Source organism: Squalius cephalus, assembly GCF_949319135.1.
Source record: "Squalius cephalus genome assembly, chromosome: 10".
NCBI classification, from domain to species: domain Eukaryota; kingdom Metazoa; phylum Chordata; class Actinopteri; order Cypriniformes; family Leuciscidae; genus Squalius; species Squalius cephalus.
The window spans coordinates 27281245-27300814 of NC_137131.1; the positions used below are offsets into that span (position 1 = coordinate 27281245).

Genomic DNA, 19570 nt, shown 5'->3' on the forward strand with positions numbered 1-19570 from the left:
GCACAGTGCGTCTCCAAAAGGCGCACCCATGATTCCTTTATCTTTGATGCTTTTATCTTTCTAGATGCAATTATAGAAATCAAACCAGTTGACTCGCGGAGATTTCAGTCAACAGAGAGCTCGCGCTCTCACCCGGAAGTGATGGGGGCACGTCTGTCTCTTGAACTCGCCTCGGTCAGAATCTCCTCTTGTGAAAGGTCCGCCTGATGTATGCAGTAGCTCCTCAATACAGTACACGAGATCCAGGGGGCGGAGTTGGATCCAGATATAAGGGGTGGAGATTGGTAGGTTTAGGGGTGGGTTTAGGGATTAGGGGGTGGAGATGGGTAGGTTTAGGGGTGGGTTTAGGGATCAGGGGGTGGAGATGGGTAGGTTTAGGTATATGTAAGGTGGGAGGAGTTGGATCTGGATCCGACTGTGAGGACCATCTCGATGTGTGACGCGAGCTTATATCCGGTTAGATATGTATACTAAATACTTGTCTTAGCAGTAGCACAAGTAAGGCTAGCACCCTGTTTAAAGTTGGCTTGGAGATTCGGTGTCCTGCGCTCAGAGCACGTCTCCTCTCAGTTCATTCGAAAAGGTTTTTCTTACCAACGAAAGCTCACAGAAACGTGAAAATGGTCTCATTTGAAAGATAACATCCTAAGCTAAAAGGACTGATATAGATTATGTGGCTGTTTGCGGCTGACTGAAGCCGTCATCGGAGTTGGAATGTAATACTTTTCTCTGTCATCTCTGTTTGATTCTATTTCACTGTGCGATTCTTTTGAAGATATTTCGATCTATGATTTTCTCACAATGAAATAAACTATATCGCCAAATTCCTTAGAATGAGAGCTTTCTTGTGATATGTGACTTGACTGTTTTGTGAAATAATATATAAAAAATAAATATTTGTAGAAATATTTCTTCGCAATCATAAAGCAGAAATTTTTGTCTGGGACCAATGCATATTTAAGCTAATATTTAATTTGATATGTATCATAAAAACAAAAGTGATAAAAAGTGGTATTCTTTGTAAAGTTTAGACTTCTAACCAACATCCTCCTATGTGCAATGACCAATATAATCCTTCAGACAAAAACAAATAAACATTTTGCCATAGCAAAATCACAAACAGCTTTCATTCAAAAATATAGAATTATGTACCAGCAGCTTTTGTACAAAAATAATGCTTGTGGACTTGCCCATATTCTGAATAATTAGTAAAATACAAAACCGCTCTTATACACAACTAAATAATAAAGAGTTATGAATTAAAATTTTTGCTGTATACCACAATCAAAAACAGCTTATACAAAAAAGTAAATGAACATCTGCAGAGAGCACAGTAAAAATGTAACTTTTTAAAAAATAGGTCACAATGAAATTGGCAATTTTCCATACATTAACTTTTAATGAAGAGGGTGCCGTTTGAATTTCGCGCTCAGCCATAATGCGTCTCTGTTATGCGCACACCACAGACTGTCCGGGCACTGCTTGTCCGTGCTTCAGAGTTATGCATTTTGCGTTCTGTCAATATTCCGTTATTAGTGAAAAAAAGCCAGCCCTGTTTGTTTGATCCGCGAGAGGTGTCAAAGCTTACGCTACTCCTACATCCTACGTCATACATCAAGTGTTACTCTTTTGGTGCAAGTCGACTTGCATAGGCCGTCTGCCGGAAGCAAGTTATTTTAGTCGATAAAATTTTAAATATGGATATTTTTCTTACATGAACTTCACTTCAGAAGGCCTTTATTAAACCCCCAGAGCCGTGTGGATTACTTTTAGCATGGATGTATGCACTTTAATGGATTTCAAACAATATACGGCCATTCACTGCCTTCAAAAAAATGTCCTGGCTCTTCCAACTTTATAAATGTAACTTCAATTGTATTCGTCTGAAATAAGAATGTCATATACACCTAGGATGACTTGAGGGTGAGTAAATCATGGGCTTATTTTCATTTTTGGGTGAACTATCCCTTTAACACTTGCCCTGACAACCGGATTTGATAAAACTAGTTTTCCTGTCTGTTCTTGTGACGTTCGGCATAAAACTGGCTGTTTTCAAGTAATCCTGAACTTAATTAAACTAGTTGAAAACATTTAACCTTAATTAGGTGGTTAGGTTATGTCTGATTATTGTTGGAGTTAAGCTCTGCAGGATGGTAGCCCTCCAGGAGCAGTGTTCAGTACTGATCTAGATCAATGCAGCAGAAGCATGCTGGAATAAGACTTACCAGTCTTACTAAGACTTGTGAGGCCAAACAGATGGGCATCTTCCACATATCTGTCCACTTTGACTTGGAGAGCCAACTATGAATGTGCCATAAGGGCACAGTCATCAATCAGCAAACAGTGCATCAGCCGTTCGATTGTCTTAGATTTTGTATTCAGTCTCCGGAGATCAAAGGAGGAACCATCAATTCTGTATCACAGGTACACTCCTCTCTCGAGTCATTGTAGAGCATGTGCCAGGACACAGTTGAAGAACAGGTTGAAAAGGATTAGGAGCAAGCACACATCCTTGCTTAACCCCATTTAAAATAGCAAAAGGGAATGAAGAAGCTCCATTGGAGAGGACAAGGCCCGTCATCTGGTCATGAAAGAGGCAGATCAGATTTGTGAACATTCTTGGGCATTCAAACTCTGCTAGAATGGTCCACAGTGCTTCTGGTTATGGTGTCAAAAGATTTAATGTAAATGAAAACCGCTTAGAAATCTATTTTTCCTGGATCTGTCTGACTGTGAAGACCATGTTGACGATGCTATGACCAGGTGGGAAGCCACACTGAGTCTCTTACAAGGATTTCTCGGAGATAGTTGATCAGCCTATCAAGAATAGTTCTTGCAAGGATCTTTCTAGCAATTGACAGAAGTGAAATGCGTCTGTAATGCCACAGTGTGCTTTGCTTCCCTTATTCTTAGGGCGTTTTTTACACTGGGCACGTTTGCTGCGGTACAAGAGCGATTGTTCCCGGTGTCCTCCGCAGCGTTGGTCTGGTTTCACACTCAACTTGATGCTGTCAAACCTTGGTGCATTTGCTTTAATTTTACACCATCAGAAACGTGCATGCCGCATGATAGAAAACAAACGCGGTCAATATATTGTTTTTTATTACATTGGTGCAATTATGCACAGTTGTGTTTCGTGAAGGTGGCTTTCTGCTGTTTGCAAAGACACTTTTGAGGAGAGAGTGGATTGCCGTTTATTTGCTGCCCTGATTGCACTCGCTTACATTGCAGGCTCACTCTCGCTTGTATCAAAGGTAAATCAGAAACACTATCATCCCTCACATGTTTTATTGAACTAAATACATTGTAAACCGATAGAACACATGCACAGGTTACTTTACATCCTGAACTAGTGCTCATCTGTGTCCTTGTTGCTTTCACAATCACACGAAACGTGGCACAGTTCGAGTGCTGCCAAACTCATACCACCTCCTTCAGGTTGTCTCTGGTTTTTGGTACCCCTGTGCGTGCCATGGTCTGCATGACCGTTTTCACATTACCATGCGAACCGTGCCCCGTTCTGAACAAACTGCCAGTGTGAAAACGCCCTTAAAGATAGTTTACCACCTCCAGGGTTTGGGGCAGGTTAAGGTCATTCAGAGTAGGCTTCTGTGTTGGGATGGAATCCAAAGCTGAGTGAGTCGTCGCACATCCCTCATAATGCAACAAGGACATTAAAATGCCACTGTTTGGATCTAACGTTTGATTATTCTATTTAACTCTTTATTGAAATTACACTCGTTCATCTGGATTCCTATAACACTTTGAGTCTCGCACCGGCCGGGTATATTATCTCATAATCATAAGCTCGTCAGTCTTGGTCATTAACAGAGGCGATTAACTACTACTTTTTAGGTAACTGCACCATGCTTGTTAATTTCTGAAAGTATATTATGTAGTCCCCATAGATCTGTACTCACTTAAAAGTATATTATGTAGTCCCCATTGTTAGGGGATTTACAGTTAAAGACCCAAGGACCAGATATGATTAATTAAGACCCGGAGTCAGAATTATAATAAATTAAAGAGAATTTTTCTGAAGATGGTTTCCAGTTTCATCAGGCAAAAGTCAACTTCAAGACTCACACTGTTGCCTTTGGCTTGCTCAGTTGGGGATATTTAATTTAATTTAATCAATCAATAATACTATTGATCAGCCTTACCAAACATGGACGTTTTTTTCCACTAGAACCAATCCAATCTGGAATCCGGGCTAAATGAGCAAATACTGTTTACTGCATTCAGATATCAAATACAGACATTAGAAAATACATGAAAAGAACATTTTCGATAATCATGCTGGTGACTTCTATAACAAAGTAAAATCTCATAAGCCTAGAGAAGTCTCAACTCGTGATTTTTAGAAGGAAAAATATTGATTTAATACCTTGATTTATAATCACTCATTAGATGCACTGAAGCAGCAGTGGATTCCAGAATCCCCCCCTTCACCATAGATCTGTACTCACTTGGTAGAACTATGGTAACTATAGTAAAACTATATCTAACCAGAGGTCACGACCATAACCATAGAAATAAGCTGACCAACTTAACTTCTAATGGTAACTTTTGTATAATCATGCCAAGGTTTCCTACACTTAGAATATTACAATAATCAGGTTGAGGCTCACGCTATTTAGATTGGTCTAATAACACTGTTGTTCTGAACAGAAAACCCATTATTAGCCTACAGTCTAAGTATACATTGAATTCCAATATGTTAGGCGGAACTAACATATTGGATAGTAGACGAATATGCAGTCGTTCCTCAACCAGATGGCCCGGCATTTTTTATTTTCTACAGTCTTACACCTGTGATGTGATTCTTTGTTCTCGTTTATTACTTTATTATTGATTGCATGTTTTGAAGCTACATTTAGTGAATTTCTTGATCTAAACTTTAAACTTTTAGGATTTAAAATAAATATGAATAATCCAAACCATTTTTTTTTTTTCTGTTAATCAAATAATCATGTGGTGACCCATGCACGAAGACTTGACAGAGCAGCCATCAAGTGTTACTGTGCGTTCACCGCCACCCTGCCAACAATGCCGTATTAATATTCATGTACGCTCTGACGTAGATTGAATGCTTGGTCTTTTTTTAAACTTTATTTAAATGGGCCGCGAAGCAAATAAGCATGTTGATCGTTATTTGTGCAGACTTCCCACAAGTAGGGTATAAGTTAACCTCGTGAAATCTTTTAAATGTGAAAGTAAGAAATTGAACGATGGAAAGAACGTAACAATTATAGTGACATGTTTGCTTACGAAATAAATCAATTAAAAGCCATTTGTGTGGTGTGGCTTTTGTGTTCATGGTTAATTGCTAGTCTAATTTGCATTCCCATTGAAAAACAAGCGTTCTAGCGAAAATGTTGCCTATAAATAGTGTTGCGCGCCTTACCTCTCCTCCATTTTGCTTGGGAACTAATGTGGTCGGAACCAAAGTTTACAGGACTGTGTTCTCTGGAATCCTCAAGTGGAGGATTTCTACATTCCGATTGGTTGCTGCCGAACCTATAACTTATAATCTATAACCGAACCTATAACCTATAACTTAGGTTGAAAAAAAACGAAAAAAAAAAAAAACATTTTTCTTTTTTGCTGGAAAGAGAACATAGCTCATTACCATAAAGTTGAGCTGACTTCAACTCTCATCGACACCCTCGCCCTCGCCCGCCGGCTCGCATTGAAAATTAATGGCCACTTTCTTGCTGGCGACGGTGTGAACACACAGTTAGACAGTATTCTAGGTTATTAGGTGCAGAGGTTTTTGGTCCAATAATTGGAATCTCTGTTTTTTCAGAATTTAATAGGAAATTACTAGTCATCTAGTTTTTTTTTTTTTATCAGCTATGCATTACGTTAATTTTGTGAATTGGTTAGTTTCGTCGGGGCGAGAAGAAATATACAGCTTAGTATCATCAGCATAACAGTGAAAACTAATCCCATGCTTCCTAATATCATCTCCCTAGAGTAGCATGTAGAGTGAACAGCAATCTTAGTACTGTGGTACTCCATACTGAACTTGTGATCAATATGGCATCTCTTCGTTTACTACTACAAACTGATAAAGGTTAGATAAGCATGATTTGAACCATGCCAATGCAATTACACTAATGCCAACATAATTTGAGTCTATTCAAAAGAATGTTGTGGTCAATAGTAGGGGTGTGCACGAGATCTCGCGAGACTAAAATGTGACGAGATTTCTCGTCGATTGAAAAGCTGTCTCGTGATATCGCCATGATGGAGCGCGAGGGTGAAATTAGCATAGAATATCCCATCGCTACATTCACATTACATTACGCCTTCATTGTTGTTTTGCTGTGTTTATAGAAAAACAGAAACATTGTAAAACATTGTTTTATAGAAACATTGTAAACGTCTGCTCTGCTCAGCCAGCACGAGCTGCAGTCGTACGCAGTGCAGCAGGAATCTCGGTTCACTGATCGTGTGATGATGGTGGATGACAAATGTCTTATCTTGTAGAATGCGCGCTCAGCACCGCTGCTCCCTGTACACGGAGTATGCGCGATCGGGGGCCGAAATTGAAACGTGAGCTTCCCTGATGCGTGCAAATTAGGCTTCATGCAATATCTGTCTCCCAATATCAAACCTATCTCTGGACTGTGTAGTTGTGGTTCTGGTGTCTGTTTGCACTTTGAATATTGAGAGAGTAGGCTACTGTAACGTCTGAAGAACGACAGACAAGGGAGGCTCCGTTTCTGAACTTTTAATCAGAACGCAAGAACAACTGTACACAAACGCACCAGCTTAACTCACTCGCTCATGTCATTTCTCTCTGCCTGGCCTTTTCCGAACTCACCGCATTAACCCTATAACTGCCAGTGCAAAATAAAACTGCAATTTCACAACAATTATAAAGAGTCTGTGCGCTACAGTACTTTGATTATGGTTTTCACTTAAGACTAAGAGAAAACTGTTATTTATTTTTGTTACTTATACTGTTTTTATTTCTGTTAAATTTGTGGAAATTAGTTCAATTAGGAGGTCACACACAGCCTCAATCAGAAGTTCTGGAAGCTCATACACTAAGTCTTAGTACACTAAGGTCTGAAGTGACTCATGTGAAATAATACAGAAGAAATCAGTTGAGTTTGTGGCAAAACCTTTTACAGTGCTTGTATATTGTTATCTTTCAATGCATTTGATAATTTATACTGATAAAGTAGAACTGAAATGACATACATTACAAGACTATTAGTTAAAAAAAAAATCAAAATGCTCCTGCAGACATGTGATATTTTTCTAATCATGAATTTTGTCGTTGAGGATTTCTATAAAATATTGTGCAAAAATCTTGTCTCGTTCAATTTGAACCCAATCTCATGTCTTGTTCTTGTGAGATAAGTGTCTCGTCACACCCCTAGTCAAGGTGTCAAATGCAGCACTAAGGTCAAGCAACACTAATAGAGATCAAATAATTTGTGACAGAGCTGTCTCAGTACTATAGTATGGTCTAAATCCTGACTGGAAATCCTTGCAGATACCATTTCTTTCTAAAAAGGAACATAGTTGTGAGGATACTGCCTTTTCTAGTATCTTTGACAGAAAAGGTATATTTGAAATCGGCCTGTAATTGATTAATTCTGTAGGATGAAGTCGTTTTTTTTTTAACAAGCAGTTTAATAGCCAGCTTAAAAGTTTTTGGTACGTATCCTAATGACAAAATATCTATGACCTCTGGAAGCATCTCTTTCAATAGCTTAGTCGATATAGGGTCTAACATGCATGTCGATTTTTAGATGATTTAACGAGTTTAGAGAATTCTTTCTCTCCTATAGCAATGAATGAATCGAATTTACTTTGAATTGAAAACAGAGCTCATTGTTTGTCAAACATTTGAAGTTGTAATTTGTACCTCTCTGAGAAAATTGTTGATACACTTGAATGTTTTTAAACATGTTAATCCAAATTTAGTTATAGAATTTTACCAAAAATTGGTCTTAAATATCTTTAATTTTGTATTTTAATAATTTGATTGATTTTCACCATGAAAATAGCCTAATAATTGTTTGTACATATAAATGTGCACTCAAATATAATTTAATGTTTCAAATGTATTGATTCTGACTATTTTTGTCACTTAATATATTCTGCTTTACTTTTTCTTGCAGACTTCTGTTGTCAAGTCTGCACTAACAGTGGATCAACTTATAGAACACATTAAGGTATAAGGCTGTCTGTCATATACAAAAAAGACGTTTCTGCCATTTTTAGTCACTTGATATATTCAAGATAAGTTAGATCTTGTAATCACACAAATTCCTACATGGCTAATCCGATAATTCAAATACATGTCCACAGTTGTGTAGTTGTTTAACTGTTAGCTTATTTGCCATTATGTATTTTTACTAAAATATATACACACAGATGTACTCAAGTTTGCATACCCCTTAAAGAGTCTGCAAGATGTTTATCAAAAAAAAAATAATTTTTTTTACACAAAAGTACAGCACTATACATAAACATATTCACATACTACATATACATACAATTTCTCAACAAAATAACTGAATTAACACTCGTTAGCTGGTTCAATGTCTTGGTTCTTATGGTTTGTGTAGCTTGCTTAATATTTTTTGCTAACACTTTACAATAAGGTTTCATTTGTTAACATTACTTAACTACATTAGTTAACATTAACTAACAGTGAACAATACTTCTAAATCATTTATTAGTCTTAATGTTTTAGGAAAGGTTGAAATGAACATTTACTAAGATTAAAAGTTGTATCTGTTAACATTAGTTAATGCACTGTGGACTAACTTGAACATTTTTATTAACTAACATTAACAAATGGTAAGAGATGCTGTAAGAATATATTCTTTGTTAGTTCATGTTAGTTATTGCATTAACTAATGTTAACAAATGAGACCTTATTGTGAAGTGTTACCATTTTTTGATAATTGTGCATTACACCAGACGTGACAAAAGCAAATAGAACCCATTATAATCAGTGATGCTGTCTACACTGGATATGTGATGTGACGCAACATATTCTTGACAGTAAACTGCTGCCCCGTTCTATTTTTGACGTACTTCAAGCACTCACGCTGGTACTGTCACCGAAGAAAAAATTTATTTGCAATGGTCGCTTTGTTGCGTCCAGTGTAGACCAGCCTCAAGCTGTGGCAACATGACACGATGAAAGACAACAAATTTGTGTCTGGTGTAGACACTGTGAGTTCCTGCTTTGTCATGAAACTGCCCACTATTTAAGAAACTCCTCCTGGTACTTTTTGCCTTGGCATACTCTTTGGTTTTCCAGCATCTTCCTCACTTTTGAGCTCTTCACAGCAGTTACAATATGATCCAGGTTTTAACTCTAAAGACAATTGAGGGATACAAACACAACTATTACCAAATGTGCTAAAAACCCATAGATGCTCCAGAAGGCAACAGTACATTAAGATCCAAGGGGTTATTTACACAGACATATTTATTTGGGTGTTATGTAGTAAAAAAAAAAAAAAATTAGGTCAAATATACTCACGTGTATGTATATACAACAGCCTTTGCAATTTTGATAGTTCAGTGGTTTGTAATGATGCACTGTGTGGTTTTTGCTAGACTGGTGCAGTAGAGGATGTACAAGCAGAGGTGGGGGAGTTTATTCGTCTGACGACTCAGACTGACCTCCAGCTGGCAACGGGCAGGATGGCATTAGAGCTAGTGTCAAGATCCCAGACAGAAGCCAACTTCTACCCTCAGGCTGTATTTCTACAGCTGTTGGAAACGCGGTACCTCTGCTACAGGTTAAGACCACACATGATCAGCTCTGTGGAAACAGTTGTCTTCCAGCTACTAGTGTTTTTTGTGCATCTATGCTCATTGTCTTGTTTTTGTGGGGGGGTTTTGGGGGGAAATGCAGTGTGTGCCCTGATCTGCTGTCCCTGGCCATGGTGAAGAAAGATTTCCATCTCTGTCAGATTGCTTTCCAAATGTTTTCTGACATTCCTGAAGCTGTCACCTGTGCTTGTCTTAAAACAATTCTCAGGTGAGTCCTGCGCTTACCTGCTGCTGAATGACATTCAGACCATTACACTCTTAATAACTGAGCCACTGTAACCCAATAACACTAAGCTTTTGATAATTTGCACAAATGTCTTATTAAAGAGAACTGATGTGAAACTAACTTTTATAAAATTCTTGTCTGACTGTAGTACTCCAGACTCTGAGATTGAGACTGTGAATCTTGACACAGAGAGTGTCATCTTCATGAAAGTGCTGACTCAAAGTGGATTGGAGGAGGAGGGTGGGCAGCAGAATGGCTTCTGCCCCCCAGCAATAGAGACTGATGTATCTGATGCCCCCAGCAGTATGCTTCAAAGAGATCCTTTAGCCCTGGTTATGAGCTGTCCTGTGGGGTTACACAAGGGTGCTCTTCTGTATCCTTCATCAAAATGGTGTTTAACAAAAAAAAACATGCTTTTTGTTTTTTTCCATTTTTTTGTTCTGGTTGTATGTTTTCTTTAACCTATCGGATAGAAATGAGGTTCTGCAGACAGCGTACAGTAACAAGCCCCTGCTGCCACATCTAAAAGATCTCACGGTTCCGCAGGTCATTGTGAGTATCTGACACACAAACACATCTAGCCTAGGTTGGTATAGAGTTTACCATTATTTAGTATCCCAATTTGTGGAACTGAGGTAAATGTTCAGGACCTTTATCTCCAGTGTGAAAAAATAGTGCCTCTCTGGACATTAGGCTGGATGTGGAATGTTTTATTTTAAAGCATATTGCTTATTTGTTGATTAATTATCAGTAGTTTGTTACAGGCTTAATGGGAAGAATAAAATCTTTAATGACCTTTGCCTTCTCAATTATTATTTTTTTTAGGTCTTTTTACAGTATCTACTTTTCCTTTATCTCAAATATTCTCATGATGCCCACAAACAAATCCCAGCTCTACGGACACCAAGTTTTTCTCAGGTCTGTCATCAAACAGTTTTGAACAATTATATTTATTTTGCAAAGGTCTAACCTTTTTTAACCTTTTTTCTTTTTTTTTTTTTTTTAAAGATAATAGACTGGATTTGCTTATTACTAGATGCTCATTTCACAGTCTTGGCTGTGGCACCAGAAGCCAAAAGATTGGTGTCTGATCTTCACAAGTTTGTGAGATCACAGGTACAGCACAGGTCCTTTACTGCTGATTGGAAATGACATTTCTTGTATTTTGTGAAGCAGAAATAACAATGAAATGTGTCCCTTTTCAACCCTTTTCAGGTGAAACTGTATGCTGAACTGGGAAAAATTGAGGGAAGTCTTCAAGTGCTCAAAAAGTCCAAACAATCTGAAGACACTGGCATGTACTCCATAGAAGTTATTGAGCTCTTTTAGATTACTTGCACAGATCATTTTTAATAAAATGCTGACAATGGCTTACGTTTTCTGCCAGTTTTTGGCAGTTTTCTTGGTTTGTTTTTAGAAAAAAATGGATTGAAATTCTTTTCAAAAAAATCGTCAAAAATAATTATGAAATAAAAACTGAAGTAACACTTCCAGATTGTTTTCTGATATCTCTTGCAAAATGTTGTCAATGTTTTCAATACATTTGCAGAATTTTTTCAATTAATAAAATATGGTACAGACATGTTTAACACTCTTCATGTTCTATAAATTAATTGAACATTAGTAATGGCCTCTACTGGACTACTTGTATAATTTGTGAAATCTATAAATTAAGTCAACTGAAGCCTGATGTTTAAACATATGCACTGTGTGGCACTGTTAACTAAACAAATAATATAATTTGAAAAAAGGTCTTTAATCAAAGGAGATGTGGTAGATTTTTCCCCTATTTCGCACCTCTACCTGGGCCTCGTCTACAATCGACATCCCCATGGGTCTCGTCTACAATCGATGTCCCCAAACGTCTACAGTCGACGTTAGTTTCTCTGGGTTTCGTCTACAGTTGACATCCCCGTTCAATAATATTTATACTCTAGCATGTCTACAGTCGATGTCGGCCGAGTTAGTAATCCCTAACTTGTTTCCTTAACTAACTTGCTGCGCAGCAGCAATAATAAACAGACAGACTTCAGCGAATGTCCTTTAAATGCTTTAATCACGGCCGGGAGAGTTCTCCAGCAGTTCTCCAGAGAATCTCACCCAAAAAGATTTAATCATGGCCGGAGGATCTCTGACAAATTTCATAGAGAATCCCACCAGCAAACAGGAATACAACAGTTTTTATAGAATAGGAGCATGGCGAAAATGACATGATACATTACATAATTTCCCTACAATTTGATTGGTTCTTCATAGACAAACTCTTGTTACTAGGTAGAAGCAAACTGTTTTAATGATTACTTCATAATCACAAGGTTTCAAACCTAGACATCTGTCTAGTTTCATTTCCCATATATGTTATTTTTACACTCGCATACTCAGTCATGAGTTTTTGCCAAAGAATTTTGAAACATTTAAGATTCAAAAGCATATGAATGTTGTTCCTGCAAGAAAAATAAATGTTAGTTATGATTAATTAAAAAATCCATCACAGAGAACACGCTCTGTTGGTCACAGGAATTTCAAACTGCTTTAGCACCACCTTCAAAGTTTAGCTTCAACCCTAAATTAAACTCAGAGCTGCAGAGCAGGTTTAGAGAACAAAACCACACAAATTCAACAGCGTTTAAATCAGGAAGACACTAAGTTTTACAAATGTATGCTATAAACACTTGCTTTAAGTTTTCTGTCATATGAAGTTTTTGATTAAAAACTGACACCTGCAGTCACTGAACAGTCAAATGAAATATGAAGACAGTTGGTGCGATTCCCCTCTTTCAAGAATCAGTTCGATTCATGTGTCTGCTGAAGGTTAAGGTTAAATTATGAAAGTCCCCCCCCCCCCCCCCCCCCCCCTTTTTGCATAGACCTGCACATTCCGAACTTAAATGGTATGGTTGTAATTCAAGAATGCTTTGGAATATAGATGCAAGATTGGTCTTGTTTTAAAGAATACGTTTGGCAGATTTTTGTTTATGAAAATGCACTTGTAAAACAAGTTTTAACAACATAAAATTTGTTCTGAACAAAATTTTAGGTTGATGTCTAAAACAAAAGAGCTTTCAGTAAGATTTTGTTTGGGCGCGGTACCAAACTTTTTCACTAGATGACAGCCAAGCTCCATTGCATTTTTTTCTTGATATTTAAAACGTTTTCAGACCTTTCCACCCCCAAAAAAATCAAAATAAAGGTCTGCACACGCCTTAGGAGATATGAATCATATGAAAACTAGAGATTGTAAGCTTTCAAATGATATATATATAGTTTGTCAAGACTAGTTTAGGTTTAGTATAGGATATTATTGTTTTTAATATGTAATGGCTGTGGGCCCACCAGTGGGCCGTTGACACTTAAGGGGTTAAAATGGATCTAAAATATGTAATAATTCTAATTTTGTATTTGGTTATGTTTGTTTATTATAATAGAAATGAATGGTAACCATAGTAACAACATAAAATTAAAAATTTAAATTTGGTTCCACACAGTGCTTCTATATAAGAGTTCCTCAAGAAACCTGTGTGGTTCCTCAGAGAACCACCCCTTTTTAAAGGGTACCTAGAGGATCTACAGACGTTTCCGCCGGTGTGGCAAAGTGAAGAACCCCAAAAGATTCCTCCAGGCACCTTTTATTTTTACAGTGTATGTGCCATATTACTAGAGAGAAGAGCAGCACCATCCCAGGAGGGATGAATACCATCTCTTTTCAACAGGTCAGGTCTGCCCCAAAAACTTTTCCAATTGTCTATGAATTCTATATTATTTTGCAGACACCATTTAGACAGCCAGCCATTGAGTGAGGACAATCTACTAAGTATCTCATCACTCCTGTGAACAGGAAGGGGGCCAGAGCAAATTACAGTGCCTGACATCGTACTTGCGAGTTCACACACCTCTTTAACCCTCATGCTGCATTAGGACATTTTTGGTCATTTTCAGTTTAATTTCTTTGACCATTTTGGCTGTTTTATTGCAAATGGTAGTAATTTGGCAAAATTGTGACTTTTTGGATACATTTTAAAATTTTGATCCCATGTTGCATAATATGTATAACACACACTGTGTAGATCAAATAGGAACATATAGCACCATAATGACCAAAAATGGCCCATTGAAACCCATTAAAACGTCGTTTAAAGCCGGGGCCGTCATTAATACGTGAATCATGACTTATGTTGAAACATCCTTTCATTTTGAAGCAAAAGCATTATATTTGCATTATATAGTGTATTCCACCAGATGATGTCACTACATAGGTATTCCCTATGGGGGGAAATGCATGTTATTTTCCTGGTTTCCACTAGGGGCACTATTGACTGTTATGAAGCATTTTAATGGCTCAATGATCTAAAATGATGTTTCTGAGTATGTGTGGATGTCTGAGAGCAATGTGTGTCTGCGTTGACAAAAGTGTGTGTGTAGGGCCTAAATATAATACATGGTGTTTAGGCGAGTGACAAAAATCATAATATCCATCCATCCATCCATCATCTTATTTGGGGCCGGGTCGCGGGGGCAGCAGTCTAAGCAGTCTTCCCTCTCCCTAGACCAGGGGTCGGCAACCCAAAATGTTGAAAGAGCCATATTGGACCGAAAAAAACCAAAACAAATCTGTCTGGAGCCGCAAAAAATTAAAAGCCTTATAATGAAGGCAACACATGCTGTAAGTGTCTATATTAGCTTTAGCCCCCTAGTATCAAAATGATAAGTAGGCTACAAATACATGAGCATTAGATTAAATGTTTATTTTCCCTGCAGCGTATCTTGGAGAGAATGACGCACCACGTGACTACTCTGCTGTACGATCGTGCTTTAAGTTTAACTTCCATTATAATTTTAATGTATTATGTTTCAATTTATTTATTCGTGTATTATGTTTACAACGTTGAAAAACTTTAACCCTTTCACACGTAAGTTTAAAATATTCTGACTGACCAGCGTGAGTTTTTCAAGGCGACCGTTATTTAGAATGTGTCACTTTATGGTTTCCATGGTGACGCGTCATTGCGTGTCACGTGACACACCGCAGCAGCAACAGAGCTGAATGAATGATGATCTGCTTTTATGTCATTTTTCCTTTTTTATTCAAAATATTTACAAATTTGTTAGATATGGCATGAAATATCTGATATTCCGATTGTCAAATATATGCAAGTGGAAGTGTTTTGTTGTTTAAACACCTTTATAACGATCGCGTTAGTTGAGCTGTATGCGCGATGGGCGCCGCCATCTTAGTTTGTGCCGCAGACGCAGTTCAGAGAATCGGATCTGTTGGATTTACAACACGTGAATTCATCCACTTCTCCCGAAATACATAAAAGTAAGTGGCTGGTGAAATGGGAGAAGAATAGAGTAAACTTTAAAGTTACTTACTTACACAATGTGTATCTGATATGAATAAAATGTGTCTAATTATAATGGAAATGATTATTATTGCCTCTTCCTTTAACATCCTTGTGTATTTTACAAACTCTAAATGTATTGTTTTTTTTAGTATTTATATGTCTGAAACCTAAAATAAACATTATGTGGTTGAAAACACAGAAAAGTTGTGATATATGACAGCTCTGAGCCGAGCGCGCCTGTATCTGGCTCAGCGCCAGCCAACGCGCGAGAGCACATTTGAATTTAGCAGTTGATCACGTGATGCACTGACCGTTCTAATCACACCGACCACCGATCGTACGTGCGAAAGGGTTAAGAATGTTTGTCATGTTTTTCCTCCTACAGAAATTATATTAAAGCAAAAAAGATTTTTTCCATTTTCATATTTTTGAAAAAGCTCCAGGGAGCCACTAGGGCGGCGCTTAAGAGCCACATGCGGCTCTAGAGCCGCGGGTTGCCGACCCCTGCCCTAGACACTTCCTCCAGCTCTTCCAGGGGGACACCGAGGCGTTCCCAGGCCAGCCGGGAGACATAGTCCCTCCAGCGTGTCCTAGGTCTTCCCCGGGGTCTCCTCCCTCTCGCGCCGGACGGTTTGCCAGAATCTCTTTGAGGCCGACCGGTAGTCCTTCTCCATGGCCTCACCGAACTCCTCCCAAGCCCAATTTTTTGCCTTCACAACCACCCGGGCTGCGGTCCGCTTGGCCTGTCGGTACCCGTCAGCTGCCTCAGGAGTCCCACAAGCCAGCCAGGCCCGATAGAACTCCTTCAGCTTTACGGCATCCCTTACTTCCGGGTTCGGGGATTGCCGCCTTGACAGGCACCTTACGGCCACAGCTCCGAGTGGCCGCGTTGACAATGAAGGTGGAGAACATGGTCCACTCAGACTAAATATCTCCAGACTCCCTCGGGATACGGTCAAAGCTCTGCCGGAGGTGGAAGTTGAAGATCTCTCTGACAGGGGATTCGGCCAAACGTTCCCAACAGACCCTCACAGTACGTTTGGGTCTGCCGAGTCTGTCCAGCTTCCTCCCCCGCCATCGGATCCAACTCACCACCAGGTGGTGATCAGTTGACAGCTCTGCCCCTCTCTTCACCTGAGTGTCCAAGACATACGGCCGGAGGTCAGATGAAACGACCACAAAGTCGATCATCGACCTCCGGCCTAGGGTGTCCTGGTGCCATGTGCACTGAACATGGTGTTCGTTATGGACAAGCTGTAACTAGCACAGAAGTCCAATAACAGAACACCACTTGGGTTCAGATCAGGGGAGCCGTTCCTCCCAATCACGCCCCTCAAGGTGTCACTGTCGCTGCCCACGTGGGCGTTGAAGTCCCCCAGTAGAACGACGGAGTCCCTAGTCGGAGCACTTTTCAGCACCCCTCCCAGAGTCCCCAAGAAGGCTGGGTACTCTACACTGCCGTTTGGCCCATAGGCGCACACGACAGTGAGAGACCTATCCCCGACCCGAAGGCGCAGGGAAGCAACCCTCTCGTTCACCGGAATGAACTCCAGCACATGGCGGCTGAGCTGGGGAGCTATAAGCAAACCCACACCAGCCCGCCGCCTCTCACCATGGGCAACTCCAGAGTGGTGAAAAGTCCATCCTCTCTCAAGGAGTGTGGTTCCAAAGCCCAAGCCGTGCGTGGAGGTGATCCCGACTATCTCTAGTCGGAATCTCTGAACCTCACGCACAATCTCAGGCTCCTTCCCCGCCAGAGAGGTGACGTTCCATGTCCCTAGAGCTAGTTTCCGTGTCCAGGGATCAAGTTGTCGAGGCCCCCGCCTTCGACTGCCGCCCGATCCACTAAGCACCGGCCCCTTACGGTCCCTCCTGCAGGTGGTGGGTCCACGGGAGGGCGGCCCCACGTCGCTCCTTCGGGCTGAGCCCGGCCGGATCCCATGGGGGAGGCCCGACCACCAGGCGCTCGCATATGAGCCCCAACCCCGGGCCTAGCTCCAGGGTGGGGCCCCGGCTGTGCCATACCGGGCGACGTCACTGTCCTCGAATTTATTGCCATTATAAAGGGTTTTTGAACCGCTCTTAGTCTGACCCGTCACCTAGGACCTGTTTGCCTTGGGAGACCCTACCAGGGGCATATAGCCCCAGACAACATAGCTCCTAGGGTCATTCGGGTACTCAAACCCCTCCACCACGGTAAGGTGGCAGTAATATAATACTTATAATATAATATAATATAATATAATATATTATATTATAAGCATAATATCCTGAAGGTCATATTTTACCCTTTCTGTCTATACTCTCTCTCTCTCTCTTCCTCTGTGTGTGTGTGTGTGTGTGTGTGTGTGTGTGTGTGTGTGTGTGTGTGTGTGTGTCGGTGGTGTAGGATGTGTGTGTAGGCGTGTATGTGTGTGTGTGCATTTAGCAAGAGAAAGCGCTTCTGACTGCATCGTTTTCTTTCGGTTTGATTTGGCTGAACAATGACCCTATTTTGTTTTGAAGTTTTTGATATGTTTATAGAACTTAGAAAAATAATAATTCATGTTCATGGTGATCTTGTAGTTTTGCTTTCTTTCTAGAGCAAATTTTGATGTGTAGGGAGACAGGCACAGGTTATAGTCACCTAGAGGAAATAAGGAAAATGTTTGCAATACTGCAGATGTTTGCAGTATGTCACTTATATGAAAAATGGTACCAACTCGTGGAAAACAGTAAAGTAAATATTTTACCCCAAGGCTTGGTAATGACAGGGTATTTGAATAGAAATTATGATTTTATGATATTATGTGACAGTGGGTTCAAAAATGGATATTTTAATGGGTTTAAATAGGATAAAATTTGTCCTTAACGCGCTATGTGTGATTTTTTTTAATTTTTTATTTTTATTTATTTTTTTAAATCTGACATGGCACAAAAAATAAAAATGCACCAAAAATAATGTTGCTGCTAATCTTTGACATATTCAAGACTGTGATAATCCAAAGCCAAGGTTTTCACTTTGCATTTAGTATATGGAAAATAATTACATTTTTGTGTTTTTTTCCTCTTATACAAATTAATGGTATCGTCACCAAAACTGGAATTTAAAGGGTTAAAATCCTGAAATTAAATAAATATTTGGTAGTTATGATGAGGACTGATGCTGGTTAAAAGATTTAACTTAAAATAATAATAATATATAATATTTTAGGCAGTGTTTAATATGTGACCATTTTTGGTCCTTTTTTTTTTTTTTTTTTTAAATCTGACATAACACAAAAAATAAAAATGCGTAAAAATCAATGTTGCTGTTAATCATGGACATATACCAGGCTGTGATAATTCCCTCCCAAGAAATCCATCTAGCATGTAGTACACAATTTTTTTTAATTTGTTTTTTTCCATCGATAAAAACAGTGGCATCATGTAAACAAATGGCATTTAAGGGGTTAAAATTCTGAAAATTAAATAAATATTTGATAGTTATTTTCAGGACTGATGTTGGTTAAAATATTAAACTCAGTGAAAGTGGAAAAAAATAATATATAATGGTTTTATGGCAGTGTTTAGAGTGGACATTTTTGTCCCTTAAAGGAGAAGTTCACTTTTAAAATGAAAATTCTGTCATCATATACTCACCCTCATGTTGTTTCAAACCTGTATGAATTTCTTTCTTCTGCTGAACACAAAGGAAGATATTTAGAAGAATGTCAGTAACCAGACAGTTTTTGGGTCCCAATGACTTCCATAGTAGGAAAAAAATATACTATGGAAGTCATTGGGACCCAAAAACTGTCTGGTTACTGACATTCTTCTAAATATCTTCCTTTGTGTTCAGCAGAAGAAAGAAATTCATACAGGTTTGAAACAACATGAGGGTGAGTATATGATGACAGAATTTTCATTTTAAAAGTGAACTTCTCCTTTAATGCACTCAACGTCGTAAAATATATAATGAGGCATAAGGGTTAACATTCATTTTAGTGATCTCCGACTGGCGGAGTCGAACATCATTAGTGTCGACGTGAATAATAATCTTGTGCAATTGGTAAAAAGTGCAACTGGTTGATAATCATTCAAGCAGCTCTCCTTTTGTTGTTTGGGGATGGGCTCAATTGGTGTAGTGAAGACACAGGAACAACAGCACAGGCCAAGGAAAGGTTAAAGATGCTTGTAAACATCTCTGATTGCTGTTCTGCGC

General features: G+C 39.1%; 1 protein-coding gene across 1 annotated transcript in view; it reads left to right on the forward strand.

Moving 5' to 3' along the window:
* nol11 (nucleolar protein 11) overlaps positions 1-13211 on the forward strand; it is an 85494-nt gene extending 72283 nt beyond the window's left edge. Inside the window, exons 11-18 of the mRNA XM_079882588.1 lie at positions 8145-8198; positions 9601-9785; positions 9902-10027; positions 10194-10418; positions 10519-10597; positions 10871-10963; positions 11054-11161; positions 11261-13211. Coding sequence (XP_079738714.1) covers positions 8145-8198; positions 9601-9785; positions 9902-10027; positions 10194-10418; positions 10519-10597; positions 10871-10963; positions 11054-11161; positions 11261-11374 — 984 coding nt within the window. The 3' untranslated portion in view covers positions 11375-13211. The remainder of the gene's footprint in view (positions 1-8144; positions 8199-9600; positions 9786-9901; positions 10028-10193; positions 10419-10518; positions 10598-10870; positions 10964-11053; positions 11162-11260) is intronic.
* Positions 13212-19570: the final 6359 nt, after the last annotated feature.